General features: G+C 39.5%; 1 protein-coding gene across 1 annotated transcript; it reads right to left on the bottom strand.

Moving 5' to 3' along the window:
* Positions 1 to 16,217: 16,217 nt before the first annotated feature.
* fkbp7 (FKBP prolyl isomerase 7) lies at positions 16,218 to 17,839 on the bottom strand. Its single transcript, XM_039647310.2, has 4 exons — positions 17,576 to 17,839; positions 17,247 to 17,398; positions 16,591 to 16,718; positions 16,218 to 16,495 (listed from the first exon to the last, which is right to left on the bottom strand). Exons 1-4 carry the CDS (start codon positions 17,794 to 17,796, stop codon positions 16,334 to 16,336), a joined length of 663 nt encoding a protein of 220 aa, XP_039503244.1. The 5' UTR covers positions 17,797 to 17,839; the 3' UTR covers positions 16,218 to 16,333.
* Positions 17,840 to 17,891: the final 52 nt, after the last annotated feature.

Genomic DNA, 17,891 nt, shown 5'->3' with positions numbered 1-17,891 from the left:
CATGACGCGCTGGAATGCTATATGTCTCGCCTTAAAGTTCACCTCAAGATGAAAACTTCCTGATAATTTACTCACCGAAATGACATCCAAGATGTCCATGTCTTTCTTTCTTCAGTGGAAAAGACTGAGTTGCTTCAAACAGTATCTCTGCACGTTCCCAGCTGAGGAATAGGGTCTTAACTAGCGAAACGATCAGTAATTTAAAAAAAAAAAAATATATATATATATATATATACACTTTTTAAACATACAGTATGTCATTTTTGGCCACCAGGGGTCACTCAATCAAAATAATGACAAAAGACGTACTTTGATGACGTCGGGAAAGAGCGTGGGCTCACAGGAGTTGTTGTCGCTGTCAATAACAACCAGCCCTCTGCGGTAGATAGATTCGATGTTCATTGGAACATGTGCGCTCTGTCATTCCCCACATTCCTTGCTCATTCTAAGTATTTTGACAATCACGTCTTTTCGAACAGAGAGATATATGAATTATCAGACCCCTATTAAATCAATATTCCATCTAGCTAGTATTAATAGATGTTTAAAAAACACGGTCAACTTTCGTTAATAATTATCAACCCGATCACACTAAATGCGTTTTTATAGCATGCATCTGTATTGTCGTGTTATTTATACGCCAAAGTTTACGTGCATATGATACGCATTGGTTTAGGTGTGGGGTTGGGTTGGGTGCATGTGTATTATATGTTTGGGTAGAATTAGTGGTGTGGAGTGCGTGTGTATTACACGCAACTGAACTGCGTATCAAATGCGAAAAAAAAAACTGCGACTCACGTGCACGTAAAAAATCATTTTCGCATATAAATTACACGACAATACATGATGCGTGTTATAGAGACCCATTTACATGTTTTATACATGATATCGAACAAGTTCACATTAGTGAACTGCATATGAAGCTACTTTCTCCAGCTATATATAGAACAAATATGAATTAACATTATACTATACATAAGAGCTTGTCCGCCTGCATTTTACACATGACATCGTTTCACAAAATATACGGATAATATAGTTAGCTGAATGTGTGCTTGTGCTTACATGTTTATTAGAATGCAAGCGAGATTAGCATCTCTCTGTAGATTTTGCTTATCACAAAGCTTTCTCCATTTTTTAAATGCAACCCCAATGTTTACCCGTGTCATGCTTCTTCTCCTGTCCCAAACCCTTCTCGGGTCATATTTTTCACCCGTTTGCGCTTTACTGAACTGGCTCCAGCAGCAGAACGTGCAGGCAAAGCATAATCGTGGTCCATAACTATATAATACAAACTAATATAAATATTACATATAATAGTCTTGGTCAAGTTTGGTGCAGTTGCAAAATAATATTAACCACTACTTTTTTTTCTTCCTCATTTTCTTTGCTTTTATTGGCGGTCGTCCAGTGTTCCCCTTGTGTTTGGCAGTTTCACCGTTAGAGAAAATAGAGGAGTCAAAGGTTATATGACGCCATAGGCGGGCAACGAAACGGAAATAAAGGAACTTCCCGTGTCTTCGAATTAAACTATAAATTTCTACGGACTTAAAAGTTGGTGGAAACTGCCAGGATAATGTAAGTACACATCTAATAGAAATATATAACATACAGTTATTTTTGATTTTTAAAGCAGAAAAAATACATATTGTGCCTTTAACCACAATTGTTAGTTTGAGACGCGCCAGGGATTACGCCACCACAAAGTGTCACCTCATCTAAGTTATTTGTCTGTGTACTCCATTCTCTGGTTCAAAAAGGAAGGGAAGGGCGAAAAATTCCATCTCATTTTTCCCGTTCCCATTCAAAATCGCATGACATCTTTTATTTATTTATTTAATAGTATTATTTAACAAAAAAAAATTAAAACAAAATTGTGATGTCGTAATGCCTGGTTACAAACCAGCCGACCAGCACAAGACGAACAATTGCTCTCTAAAGAATAGAAAGATTAGACTTAGTAAGTAATAAGATTAGTAATATTAGACTAAGATTAGTAACAATGATATTATTACTGTCCCTTCTGTAGTATCATATTGGAGTGATTGTTTTGATGATTCTCTGGAAGAAAGTGTGGTCTTTATCCAACAACTGGTCTTTTATAGATTTAATCACTAATTAAGTTAAAGAGGTGTCTTTTAAGTTGTTACATCGATTTTACCCAGTCAATCCTTATATAAAAAAAAATCTGAGTTGGATCCCCTATGCTCCTTCTGTGGAGTGGAAGATACCTCTTTTGGGGTACTTTTGTGTTGCTACTTTTAGGAAGAAACTTTGTCTGTTTGTACGTGCTTGGAATATAAGGATGAATTATTTGGATTTTATAATCTGACAAGAATCTAAAAGACAAGTTTTCCTTATAAATCTATAAATCTATTTTTAAGTGTAAAGTGTACATTTTTGTCTGTCAAACCTCTTTTTATTAGTGGTGCTTGCTGAAAGCAAGGCAACACTATTACTATTGTGTTTTTTGAGTCGGCCAAAAAGTTTGGCGCGCTACTCCTCCCGCAGTTTTTGTCACACACCCATGAATGAGGTCTCAAATCGTGCGGAATATTCGGGAATGGTGTGCTATGACTTTTCTAAGCGATCGGGGGTACGATGTTCGCCCGAAGGGCGAACAAATTTCCCAAAAATCCCATAGACTTAACATTGCGACAAACTTTGACGACTCATAGCTCCGAGCGAGGATTTCACAGAAGCCTGCGATTTACCACATTTGAAGAGGCTGACAGGCTCTGTAAGAACATACCTCACAATGGGGTAAAAGTTGCACCCCTGGGGGGCAGGAGCTGCCCAAATTTTCCCCCATTGACCCCAATGTTATTTAAAATTTCTAGTATAGCATTATACTATTCCAGGAAAAAGTTTGGCGCACTCCTACGTCCACAGTTTTTGTCACAGACCCATGAATGAGGCATCAAATCGTGCGGCCTATTGAAGAGAAGTGTCCTATCACTTTTATCAGAGATCGGGGGTACGGTGTTCGACCCAGGGGCGAACAAATTTCCAAAAAATCCCATAGACTTAACATTGAGACAAACTTTGACGACTCATAGCTCCGAACGAGGATTTCTGACAAATGTGTGATTTGCCACATTTGAAGAGGCTGGCAGGCTCTGTAAGAACATACCTCACAATGGGGTAAAAGTTGCACCCCTGGGGGGCAGGAGCTACCCAAAATTTTCCCCCTTGACTTACTATGGTGAAGGATGTCCCATCAAATGCATGTGTTTTTCCTACTATGGTAAATTGCATAGGGATTTTGTATTGAACATAGCTCTGGATCATAGTGTCATAGAGACAAGGGGGCGGGCTCATTTTACTCAGACGACCAATCAGTCTCTCAGGATCATTGTGAAGCTATCAAGCCACGCCCTAGCAACCATATAGAGCACCTTAGCAACAACTCCCATAGACTTCCATTGAAAGAGATCAAAGGGATATCTCCGGATAGAAGTGTCATAGAAACACAAGGGTGGTCTCGTTTGACTCGGGGTAGCAAACAGCCAATCATGAATCACCTCAACAATTTCTGGCCACACCCTAGCAACCATTATCGAGCACCTTAGCAACCAAATTTTAAAGAGGGATATCTTCCATTCTGAATGTCATACAGGCTTGGGAGTTGTATTATATCAATTATACTGACAAGCAGCCTTTGGAGATTCATGATTGGCAGCTGCCAAGCCACTCCCTAGCAACCAAAAAGAGTACCCTAGCAACCATTTTGCAAGGCCTACATCTCTTTATCAGAACATCGTATAGAGATGGGGGTTGGTTTATACATTCACATTGACTTTGGAGCTTCATGATTGGAAGCTGCCAAGCCACTCCCTAGCAACCAAACAGAGTACCCTAGCAACCATTTTGTAACAGCTATATCTCAGCATCAGAACATTGTATCACGATGGGGGTTGGGTCTTTTGACTCATGCTAGCACATAGAACTTTCAAAATGCTAAACATGCTAGCTGTGAATAGCCACATGCTAATATTGATTAGCTAAGTGCTAAATCATGCCATGAACAATATAAAAACTCTATAATAACCATATGTGAACACTACCAACCACCTAGTAATACCATAGCAACTACCCATAATACCCTAGCAACAACCTAACAACACCATAGCAACCACCCAGAACACCCTAGCAACCGCATAGCAACACCCTAGCAACCACCTAGAAACTATCCAGAACACCTTAGCAACACCCTAGCAACCACCTAGCAACACCCTAGCAACCACCCCAAACACCATAGCAACCACCTAGCAACACCTTAGCAACCACCCAGAACACCCTAGTAACCACCTAGCAACAACATAGCAACCACCGAGCAACACCCTAGCAACCGCCTAGCAACCATCCAGAACACCTTAGCAACACCCTAGCAACCACCTAGCAACACCCTAGCAACCACCTTGCAATACCCTAGCAACCACCTAGCAACCACCCAGAACACCCTAGCAACCGCCTAGCAACACCCTAGCAACCACCTAGCAACACCTTAGCAACCACCGAGCAACACCCTAGCAACTGCCTAGCAACCTTCCAGAACACATTAGAAACACCCTAGCAACCACCTAGCAACCATCCAGAACACCCTAACAACCGCCTAGCAACAACCTAGCAACACCCTAGCAACAACCCAGAACACCCTAGCAACCACCTAGCAACACCTTAGCAACTACCCAGAACACATTGGCAACCACCCATAATACCCTAGCAACTGCATAGCAACCACCCAGAATACCCTGACAACCAACTAGCAACCACCCAGAACACCCTAGCAACCGGGTGGTGAGTTTTGCCACTGCAAGCACCACTTCACATTTTCATCTGGAAATGTACATTCTAGTTAGTGGTGCTTGCTGAAAGCAAGGCAACACTATTACTATTGTGTTTTTTGAGTCGGCCAAAAAGTTTGGCGCGCTACTCCTCCCGCAGTTTTTGTCACACACCCATGAATGAGGTCTCAAATCGTGCGGAATATTCGGGAATGGTGTGCTATGACTTTTCTAAGCGATCGGGGGTACGATGTTCGCCCGAAGGGCGAACAAATTTCCCAAAAATCCCATAGACTTAACATTGCGACAAACTTTGACGACTCATAGCTCCGAGCGAGGATTTCACAGAAGCCTGTGATTTACCACATTTGAAGAGGCTGACAGGCTCTGTAAGAACATACCTCACAATGGGGTAAAAGTTGCACCCCTGGGGGGCAGGAGCTACCCAAATTTTCCCCCATTGACCCCAATGTTATTTAAAATTTCTAGTATAGCATTATACTATTCCAGGAAAAAGTTTGGCGCACTCCTACGTCCACAGTTTTTGTCACAGACCCATGAATGAGGCATCAAATCGTGCGGCCTATTGAAGAGAAGTGTCCTATCACTTTTATCAGAGATCGGGGGTACGGTGTTCGACCCAGGGGCGAACAAATTTCCAAAAAATCCCATAGACTTAACATTGAGACAAACTTTGACGACTCATAGCTCCGAACAACGATTTCGGAAAAACGTGTGATTTGCCACATTTGAAGAGGCTGGCAGGCTCTGTAAGAACATACCTCACAATGGGGTAAAAGTTGCACCCCTGGGGGGCAGGAGCTACCCAAAATTTTCCCCATTGACTTACTATGGTGAAGGATGTCCCATCAAATGCATGTGTTTTTCCTACTATGGTAAATTGCATAGGGATTTTGCATTGAACATAGCTCTGGATCATAGTGTCATAGAGACAAGGGGGCGGGCTCATTTTACTCAGACGACCAATCAGTCTCTCAGGATCATTGTGAAGCTATCAAGCCACGCCCTAGCAACCATATAGAGCACCTTAGCAACAACTCCCATAGACTTCCATTGAAAGAGATCAAAGGGATATCTCCGGATAGAAGTGTCATAGAAACACAAGGGTGGTCTCGTTTGACTCGGGGTAGCAAACAGCCAATCATGAATCACCTCAACAATTTCTGACCACACCCTAGCAACCATTATCGAGCACCTTAGCAACCAAATTTTAAAGAGGGATATCTTCCATTCTGAATGTCATACAGGCTTGGGAGTTGTATTATATAAATTATACTGACAAGCAGCCTTTGGAGATTCATGATTGGCAGCTGCCAAGCCACTCCCTAGCAACCAAAAAGAGTACCCTAGCAACCATTTTGCAAGGCCTACATCTCTGCATCAGAACATCGTATAGAGATGGGGGTTGGTTTATACATTCACATTGACTTTGGAGCTTCATGATTGGAAGCTGCCAAGCCACTCCCTAGCAACCAAACAGAGTACCCTAGCAACCATTTTGTAACAGCTATATCTCAGCATCAGAACATTGTATCACGATGGGGGTTGGGTCTTTTGACTCATGCTAGCACATAGAACTTTCAAAATGCTAAACATGCTAGCTGTGAATAGCTACATGCTAATATTGATTAGCTAAGTGCTAAATCATGCCATGAACAATATAAAAACTCTATAATAACCATATGTGAACACTACCAACCACCTAGTAATACCATAGCAACTACCCAGAATACCCTAGCAACAACCTAACAACACCATAGCAACCACCCAGAACACCCTAGCAACCGCATAGCAACACCCTAGCAACCACCTAGAAACTATCCAGAACACCTTAGCAACACCCTAGCAACCACCTAGCAACACCCTAGCAACCACCCCAAACACCATAGCAACCACCTAGCAACACCTTAGCAACCAACCATAACACCCTAGCAACCGCCTAGCAACCATCCAGAACACCTTAGCAACACCCTAGCAACCACCTAGCAACACCCTAGCAACCACCCAGAACACCCTAGCAACCACCTAGCAACACCCTAGCAACCACCCAGAACACCCTAGCAACACCCTAGCAACCACCTAGCAACACCTTAGCAACCACCGAGCAACACCCTAGCAACCTTCCAGAACACCTTAGCAATACCCTAGCAACCACCCAGAACACCCTAGCAACCGCCTAGCAACACCCTAGCAACCACCCAGAACACCCTAGCAACCACCTAGCAATACCTTAGCAACCACCCAGAACACCTTGGCAACCACCCATAATACCCTAGCAACACCCTAGCAACCACCTAGCAACACCCTAGAAACCACCTAGCAACCACCCTAGCAACCACCCAGAACACCCTAGCAACCGGGTGGTGAGTTTTGCCACTGCAAGCACCACTTCACATTTTCCTCTGGAAATGTACATTCTAGTTAGTGGTGCTTGCTGAAAGCAAGGCAACACTATTACTATTGTGTTTTTTGAGTCGGCCCAAAAGTTTGGCACGCTACTCCTCCCGCAGTTTTTGTCACACACCCATGAATGAGGTCTCAAAACGTGCGGATTATTCGGGAATGGTGTGCTATGACTTTTCTAAGCGATCGGGGGTACGATGTTCGCCCGAAGGGCGAACAAATTTCCCAAAAATCCCATAGACTTAACATTGCGACAAACTTTGACGACTCATAGCTCCGAGCGAGAATTTCACAGAAGCCTGAGATTTACCACATTTGAAGAGGCTGACAGGCTCTGTAAGAACATACCTCACAATGGGGTAAAAGTTGCACCCCTGGGGGGCAGGAGCTGCCCAAATTTTCCCCCATTGACCCCAATGTTATTTAAAATTTCTAGTATAGCATTATACTATTCCAGGAAAAAGTTTGGCGCACTCCTACGTCCACAGTTTTTGTCACAGACCCATGAATGAGGCATCAAATCGTGCGGCCTATTGAAGAGAAGTGTCCTATCACTTTTATCAGAGATCGGGGGTACGGTGTTCGACCCAGGGGCGAACAAATTTCCCAAAAATCCCATAGACTTAACATTGAGACAAACTTTGACGACTCATAGCTCCGAACAACGATTTCGGAAAAACGTGTGATTTGCCACATTTGAAGAGGCTGGCAGCCTCTGTAAGAACATACCTCACAATGGGGTAAAAGTTGCACCCCTGGGGGGCAGGAGCTACCCAAAATTTTCCCCATTGACTTACTATGGTGAAGGATGTCCCATCAAATGCATGTGTTTTTCCTACTATGGTAAATTGCATAGGGATTTTGTATTGAACATAGCTCTGGATCATAGTGTCATAGAGACAAGGGGGCGGGCTCATTTTACTCAGACGACCAATCAGTCTCTCAGGATCATTGTGAAGCTATAAAGCCACGCCCTAGCAACCATATAGAGCACCTTAGCAACAACTCCCATAGACTTCCATTGAAAGAGATCAAAGGGATATCTCCGGATAGAAGTGTCATAGAAACACAAGGGTGGTCTCGTTTGACTCGGGGTAGCAAACAGCCAATCATGAATCACCTCAACAATTTCTGGCCACACCCTAGCAACCATTATCGAGCACCTTAGCAACCAAATTTTAAAGAGGGATATCTTCCATTCTGAATGTCATACAGGCTTGGGAGTTGTATTATATCAATTATACTGACAAGCAGCCTTTGGAGATTCATGATTGGCAGCTGCCAAGCCACTCCCTAGCAACCAAAAAGAGTACCCTAGCAACCATTTTGCAAGGCCTACATCTCTTTATCAGAACATCGTATAGAGATGGGGGTTGGTTTATACATTCACATTGACTTTGGAGCTTCATGATTGGAAGCTGCCAAGCCACTCCCTAGCAACCAAACAGAGTACCCTAGCAACCATTTTGTAACAGCTATATCTCAGCATCAGAACATTGTATCACGATGGGGGTTGGGTCTTTTGACTCATGCTAGCACATAGAACTTTCAAAATGCTAAACATGCTAGCTGTGAATAGCTACATGCTAATATTGATTAGCTAAGTGCTAAATCATGCCATGAACAATATAAAAACTCTATAATAACCATATGTGAACACTACCAACCACCTAGTAATACCATAGCAACTACCCAGAATACCCTAGCAACAACCTAACAACACCATAGCAACCTTCCAGAACACCCTAGCAACCGCATAGCAACACCCTAGCAACCACCTAGAAACTATCCAGAACACCTTAGCAACACCCTAGCAACCACCTAGCAACACCCTAGCAACCACCCCAAACACCATAGCAACCACCTAGAAACACCTTAGCAACCACCCAGAACACCCTAGCAACAACCTAGCAACACCATAGCAACCACCGAGCAACACCCTAGCAACCGCCTAGCAACTATCCAGAACACCTTAGCAACACCCTAGCAACCACCCAGAACACCCTAGCAACCACCTTGCAATACCCTAGCAACCACCTAGCAACACCCTAGCAACCACCCAGAACACCCTAGCAACCGCCTAGCAACACCCTAGCAACCACCTAGCAACACCTTAGCAACCACCGAGCAACACCCTAGCAACTGCCTAGCAACCTTCCAGAACACCTTAGAAACACCCTAGCAACCACCTAGCAACCATCCAGAACACCCTAACAACCGCCTAGCAACAACCTAGCAACAACCTAGTAACACCATAGCAATCACCCAGAACACCCTACAAACAACCTAGCAACACCCTAGCAACCACCCCAAACACCATAGCAACCACCCAGAACACCCTTGCAACCGCCTAGCAACACCCTAGCAACCGCCTAGCAACCATCCAGAACACCTTAGCAACACCCTAGCATCCACCTAGCAACACCCAAGAAACCACCCAGAACACCCTAGCAACCACCTAGCAACACCTTAGCAACCACCCAGAATACCCTAGCAACCACCTAGCAACACCATAGCAACCACCCAGAACACCCTAGCAACCATCCAGAATACCTTAGCAACACCCTAGCAACCGCCTAGCAACACCCTAGCAACCACCTAGAACATTCTAGCAACCACCTAGCAACACCCTAGCAACAACCCAGGACATCCTAGCAACCACCCAGAACACCCTAGCAACCACCCAGAACACCTTAGCAACCACCCACAATACCCTAGCAACCACATAGCAACACCATAGCAACCACCCAGAACACCGTAGCAATCACCTAGCAACACCCTAGCAACCACCTAGCAACCATCCAGAACACATTAGCAACACCCTAGCAACACCCTAGCAACACCCTAGCAACCACTCAGAACACCCTAGCAACCACCTAGCCACATGCTAGCTACCATCTTGCAACACCCTAGCAACCACTCAGAACGCCATAGCAACCACCTAACAACACCCTAGCAACCGCCTAGCAACACCCTAGCAACCACCCAGAACACCCTAGCAACCACCCAGAACACCCTAGCAACCGAGCGAGCTTTTTGCCACTGCAAGCACCACTTCACATTTTCCTCTGGAAATGTACATTCTAGTTATTATTATTATTATTTTTTGCAAAGACCTGAAATGTTATTTGGGTACTATCTCTTCTTCTAACAATACCAAAGCTTTAAAGTCTGTTACTTTGTGCACAAAAAAATAAATAAATAAATTATATATATATATATATATATATATATATATATATATATATATATATATATATATATATATAATGAAGACAAAAAGGGACTCGAAGCATTTCTCACTCTCTTTTCCAACAATGCTAAAGCTCTAAAGTCTGTTACATTGTGCACATAAATAGTATTTATGTCAGCAAGTTAAGTTTTACTTGCTTTTACAATCTTTTTTGCTTAGTGTTTATAATTATGTTATTGTTTTTTTATTCTGTTTTGAGATTTAACTGTTCTATTTGCTGTTCTATTTCAATAAAAAATAAAAAAAACAAGAAAAAAAATATATAGCTGACCAACGTGGAATGTAGTAGTTTTGAGTGTATCTTTCTGTCCTTTTTCTTTATTAGAGTTTGTCCATTTTTTTTCATAAATATGAGAGCGAGGGCAAGCATCAGATTTCACAAAGACCTTCATTTTCTCTTGATGCAGAGACTTTTTTAAGCTCATAATGCAGAGAACAATAACTGCGTTTCAATTTCAGACAAAGGGGCTTTGTTAAAATCCATGCAACTAAAAGTAGTTTTATTGGGATTTTGTGGGATGATTTATAATCAGTTGAGGCACAAAGTCAGACGGAAAAAACAGAAAAAAACAACAACAAAACAGAGCAACCTAAGCCATGGGAACTTGATAAGGGTGAAGCACAGTGAAACACAAAATGATTGTTTTGTAAAGATCTGTAAACAGGAGTCCAGCCCTAAATCCATCCCATCCTAGCCAGTACTGACATCTGTCTGTCAAACTTTAACAATCAAAGACATAAAGATTACTAACAATGCCAGTGTTCAGATTTTTGAGTTGTTGTCCCACCCAAAATTTTAGCTAAAAACCAATGATGCTCCAGTGGTGATTTGTTTCGAAGGCTTTGTCAAAACCGTCTTGTCTGAAATTGTACGATTTTCATTGAAAGTAAAACAGTCACTGCATTTCAATGTCTTCCTCTTACCCCTCTCCCTCCAGTGTCTGGATCTGCTCTGATTCTTGGCACAGACATGGTTTACGTCACTTTTGGCATGTGGGGGAGTTGAGGGAGTCAGAGTTGTAGCCTACATGAAAAACAAGTTATAAGTCCGAGCTCAAAAATATCAGTTCTCTGCTTAAAAGGGTTGATCTCATTTAATAGTAACTTTGACCTCTGGTTGTTTGGGAAATGCATGCGTAATTGTTACTTCTTACATTTTCTAAGGGTACAATGTTTGTCTTTTTTAATTTTTGTTCATAAAACAATGCAAATCTCCCCATCAAACAGATTCTTAGCCTACCTCTCTCGCCAATAAAACAACCAGGGCAGTTTTTTTTTTCTTCACTTTTTTCTGTTATAGTTAATTACAAGAAATCGTATTTTTAAAGCAGGTTCAAAGAAAACCTTCAACCACGGTAAATAGTTGTGTTAGACTGCCACCTAGTGTTCTTAATGGGTTTAGCAGGATTTGAATGGTAAATTACAGTAATTCAAGTGTGGGTCTCTGCAGGTTAAAGCAATGAGCATGACGAAATGTCATTACAATTGGTCATGCCTATTCTACATAAAGGCTGGCAATAAGCTTAAACGCTCTTGGCCACAGATTAAAAGGAAGTGAGGGTTGTCAATGAAATGTGCCTTTTTGACCCTATAAAACCTCTTTATTATTTCACAACCAAACACAAGACACATGCATTTTGTTTAGCAAATACTATTTAAGTCTAAATACTGTTCAGCAAATATTGTTTTAACAACCCTAATTCAACCAAACCTAACCCTAATTCAACACTGTACAATGATAAATAGGGATTTACTATGATAGTGATATGTCTGTAATCCTTGTAAACGTAATCCTTGAGTTCATCTGTCTAAATTGTTTGATTGTAAATAGTGGTTTAGCTATTGTGTACTGTGTACGAAAAACTAAGTTATCTACACTCTAAAAGGGGTTTGTTGCAGAGATGCCACATGCAGAAGAACTATTTTTGTTTCCCCAAAGAACATTTCAGTGAACAGTTTTTAAAATAACTATTTTTCTTAGTGTGAAGAACACTTTTAAAAAATCTGAAGAACCTTTTTCCTCTATATGTATTTGTACATAGGCTATTGATATATTGAAGGGGTGGTGTAATGCACTTTTTACAAGATATAAAAAATTATCTGGGGTATTTTGAGCTAAAACTTCACATACAAACTCTGGGGACATCAGAGACTTATTTTACAACATGTTAAAATGGTCCATTTTTGAAGGTGAGCAAAAGCACAAATGTGCAGCTGCTCCGCCCCTCAAGAAGAGGGCGGAGCTTTTTTAACAGCTTGCAGACACGCAGTCACGCACAGAAATGTCAGAAACTGTTCTCTTTTATGTTTAAACCGGAGTTCGACAATGATGGAGAGACTCAATAAGGTGACAACATGTAGAAAGCAACAGGACGTTTATAAGCTTATGAATTCATGTAACTGATGTGGAGTTAACTATCTTCAAGTCATTGAATAGCATATTCTGTCATGATAATAAATCACTTGTGTGGGAACTGTTGTAAGATGCTTACAGAGTGACATGCTATTGCATTTGTGTTATGTGTAGTGTAATAAATGTGAAAAAGATGGATGCGACAGTTTGAGCAGACTCACAAATGTGCTCTAATACAACAACTCTTCCTCTTCTGGACTTACCCTCTTTGATACATGTTCTCGGGGAGCGGGGTTCATGTAAAATTTAGGGTTTGTGATGTCACTAACCCGGGAGGAAGCTTGTGAAGTCGTGACTGTAAAATAAAATATCCTTCCTTTGCTTTGAACTTTGAGTGTCGCAACTTTGCAGATGTTGTTTATGCTCAAACAGCAGCATTATATACTAAAGTTAGAAAAATTAAATCATAATCAATCAGCCTTTTAAACAATGTAGAGACTTCAATATATAAACTATGATTAACTACAGTATAGTTTGCAAATTTTTAACTAGGGTAGGACGGGTACAGTTGAGACATACTGTAGGTACAGTTGAGACACCTTAAATATCTTGCGTGCGCAGCCAGCAAAAGTTGTGATTTTTGCTGTGCACATGCGTATTAGTGTCCTCTTTGATCGTGGGAAATTTGATCAATGGGCGTATCTCCGATCCAAAGATATTGGCAAAAGTGTTTTTTTCTAAGGTAAGACATTCACTTCACCATGCACACTCCACAATGAATAGCTTATTATCCTTATGTGACTGTTAAACGTGACTGGTATAATCACAAACGTTATTCTGTGCCCTAAAAATGGGCATATTTCATGGTATTGTGTCATGCATGGTCATTGCAAAATCTAGAGAAATGCGCGAGGTGGCCAGCGGGGTACAGTTGAGACAACACTGTCTCAACTGTATACCCGTGATAGAGTTCAATTAGGAAACACACTGTTTAGTTGTTCAGTGTTATGATAACAGGTTAAATGTCATAATTAGCCAGCATAAGCTGCAAATGAAATAAAAATGTGGTATTTGTGATCATTAACTGTGTATTATTAATTAATATATAGAATATATTATTTCTGTTTTATAAAATTTAACAAGTGCTAATTAAAATAAAAGTAATGAATTCAAATGGATAAATAAACAAACATGTTGCCCAATTGTTATTTTTTTTTTATTTATGTCTTTATTTATTATATTTTCAATGAATGATTAGTTACCTTTACATCATTAAAAATGGGTGTCTCAACTGTACCATGGTATTGTCTCAACTGTACCACATATGGGTACAGTTGAGACAAAGTTGAAACAAAAAGCACCTTATTTTTATGAGCTAATTGTGGAAAATATAAACTACTTATGAGTAATAATTGATAACATCTTAGTCTACAAGCTAATGAAATGTCATGTGACATGTCATGTGGAAATTCACGTCTTTTCAGTATCTATTTTTGTGTGAAAATTCAAAATGCAAAAAGTGTCTCAACTGTACCCAGTCTACCCTACTTTATATTGTATTTTTGTGTAATGGAAATGTTCCAAGGATGTTAAATGTTCTTTATGGACACATATGCCAATAAGTAACCTTTTATTTGGTAACACTTTATAATAACTACACGCTAATAATCATTAGTTAAGCATGAGTAAACCATTAATTCATCATTCATAAAGCATTAATAGACATTAATAAGCAGTTCATAAACACAGCTATAAATGCTTTCTTCTTGATTTAAAAGCATATCTATAATTTGTTTAATAATTGTATTTTTATCCTTTATTAATGATCAATTTATCATTTCTAAATGAAGAATTGCATTTTTTATTAACCAGTTATTTAAGAGTTTTCAGTGGTTCATACGATTACTTAGAGCGAGAAAGTAAATGATTAATAAACTATTTAAATGTACATTCATACATCTTATTATTCAGACATATAGTGATGGTTACTTAATGTGTTAATAAATTCTTTATTAACATGTATTAATGTTGTAATTAAGGGTTAATTTGGGTAGTTATAAAGCATTTAGTAGTGGTCAGTTAACTATGTTTGTGAGCTCATCTAAAGTGAGGACTAGTCATACCTTGTAAAGCATTTTTAAAGGCTTTTAAATATTTCTATGTTCTGTATCACTGCGTTGTGTTTGTTACATTTTACTGTTTAGAAGATTGACGAGTCTTTAAATCACCTTTATAAATGCTTTACAAAGCATGAATAGTCCTCACTTTAGATTAGCTCACAAAAATAGTTAACTAACCACTACTAAATGCTTTATAACTACCTGTATTTACTACATTTACTTACACTTTCTAAGTGATCTTATGAATGACTGACAACTCTTAAACAACTGGTTTGTAAATAATGCTATACTTCATTTAGAAATTATTAATTGATCATTAACAAAGTATGAAAATACACTCATTAAACGCATTATAGATATACTTATAAATCAAGAAAAAAACATGTATAGCTGTATTTATAAACTGCATATTAATGTCTATTAATGTTTTATAAATGATGAATTAACTGTTTACTCACGCTTAACTAATGATTAATAGTGTGCAGTTATTATAAAGTGTTACCTTTTATTTTTAGATTGAATATGGTGTATCAGATATCCTGAGAACAAATTTTGAAAGGTGCTGGCTTTTAAATGAGGAGTTATTAGAGTTAAGGATAACCAGCTTCACACAGTATGCATCATAGCCTTCTATGTCTGAGGTTGCAATGACACATTATTCTTACATGTTTTACAATAGTTTTGTTGGAGATACTTAACTCTTGAGTACTTTGAGGCTGCACAATGTATAGATGTCATATATGAGTGATATTCAAATACACATTATAAATTGTGCATCTGTGTATTGTTTTATTTAAAATATTTTATTCTGTGGTGTTCAACTAAAAAACAAAACAAAAACCCTGGTTTGATCAATTGGAAAATATTCAATAAAGTTATTGACATGTCAATTGACGATTGGATGAGAACTGAACTAAGCTGGACAGTCACAGTTTATGCAGAACTGCTTTATAGATGATTGTATATAGACAATGTATGATTCTTTTTAGAGCTAAATTGATGATCTTTACAATGGAACTGAATCAACACTGAATTGACTTCAGCTGAACAATAACACTATTTTACACTATACACTATTTTACACTATCTTTTAGAGCTGCTTTACAGCAGAAATGAACTCACTGTAAAGCTGCTTTGAAACAATCTGTATTGTATTAAGTGCTATATAATTAAAGGTGACTGGACTTGACATGCAAGCATTTTGAAAAAAATAGTTCTAAAAAGATTTTTTAAAAGCATCTTCTCTATTCAGTGTTTTTGCCTGACACAATCAGTGGAAGTTAGTATTTCAGTCAACTTTATTTAAATTGTAGTGGTGAAAAATCCTTGATCACAATGTGAAGAGTATCTTGTAAAGAAAGTCCAGTGCATGACTGCATGAGCTGTCTAGCAGTGTTTACAGCTCGTCATGCCCATAAACGTTGTACTCCGTGAGTGATAAGGTCCCATCAGCATTGTGATCATTCTTTTGGAACACATCTGCCACAACATCATCAAAATAGGATTCATCTTTCTGTGTATTTAACTTCTGTGCTTCCATTTTCAAGTATTCTTTAATCTGTAAATACAAAAAACACAAAATATGTAAATAATAATAAATAAATAATCATTAAGGCAAAGTAAATTCCTGATATAACAGTATTACATAATTACCTCATCTTTTGTCAGGGCCTTGTCATCGTCAGCATCAATTTCTTTGAAGGCTTCTATGCTGCGTGGTCCTCTGGTTATGAACAAAAGCTCCACCTCAAAGACCACTGTTGCATTTGGTGGTACAGGACCTATTCCACCACAGAAAGATGATTGCTAATGGTTTTATTAACTTAACTTTTTAAATGCTGCATAATTAACTTATATTAATGTATTTGATAATTTTAATAATTTAAATTTGAGGCCTGTAGAAGACAAAACAAAAAGATTTTATGTCATTTCACCATACTAAGCCTATGTTCATGAGTAGCATTTAGGCCTATGTTTCTTTCATCACCATAGTCCAGTTCCATCCTGAGCTAATTTTTGTTGTATTGTATTGTTGTATGTTGTACTGAACGTATACTTTCTTGTTTTTTAGTTTAAAATAAGTATACTAAAGCACACTTGAATAAACTTCATTTTCGTAAATGCGAGCGCGCGCGCGCGCGCACACACACACACACACACACACACACAGAGAGAGAGAGAGAGAGAGAGAGAGAGAGAGAGAGAGAGAGAGAGAGAGAGAGAGAGAGAGAGAGAGAGTAAACAGCTCTACACGTGAAAGCAGCCTGAGATGTATTGATTTCTCTACGTATATGAAGTAATAGACCTACCTTTTCCTTTCTCGCCATATGCCAAAGAAGGAGGAATTGTAACTCTTCTCTTTTCACCGGGACACATGTCTTTCAGCCCTAAATCCAGCCCCTTAATAACTTCTCCAACGCCTAACACAAACCAGTGTGGGTGACCCGTGTTTGTCGAACGACTTCAAAAAGAAAACAAACACTGGTTTAGGTTGGAAATAAAATAATGTAGCACGTTATGTAGCACGTTATTTTCTGCTAAACACTGCTATTACTCTACCTTAAAGAAGATAAAAATAACCTGCAATACATATATTTAATGCAATAACTTTATGTGTAAAAAAGGCGTTTACCAATACCTGCAATAGAACTGAGATCCGTCTTTAACTAGATATCCATCATAATGCGCATTCAGCATGTCTCCTCTCTTGGATTTCTGGCCGCAGTTTTCAGGCAGAAACGTAACCTCAATTTTAACTTTTGATTCATTTGCACGAATTAATACGATAAAGAGAGTGAGCGTTTGCAGAGTTAAAATCAAACAAAAGTAAAACGTAGATCGGTGGGACATCTTGCACATCTGTCGTCGTGGCGTCGGAGGCCGAACGCTGACGCGGCAGGGCCGCCCAGTTCTCAGATTTCTCACTTGATGTTTGAGGTGCTTAGGTTTTTTTT

Source organism: Pimephales promelas, chromosome 7, assembly GCF_988280905.1.
Source record: "Pimephales promelas chromosome 7, fPimPro1.hap1.1, whole genome shotgun sequence".
NCBI lineage: Eukaryota > Metazoa > Chordata > Actinopteri > Cypriniformes > Leuciscidae > Pimephales > Pimephales promelas.
The sequence above is the reverse complement of the archived record's forward strand: the minus strand, read 5'-3'. Positions and strand labels throughout refer to the sequence as shown.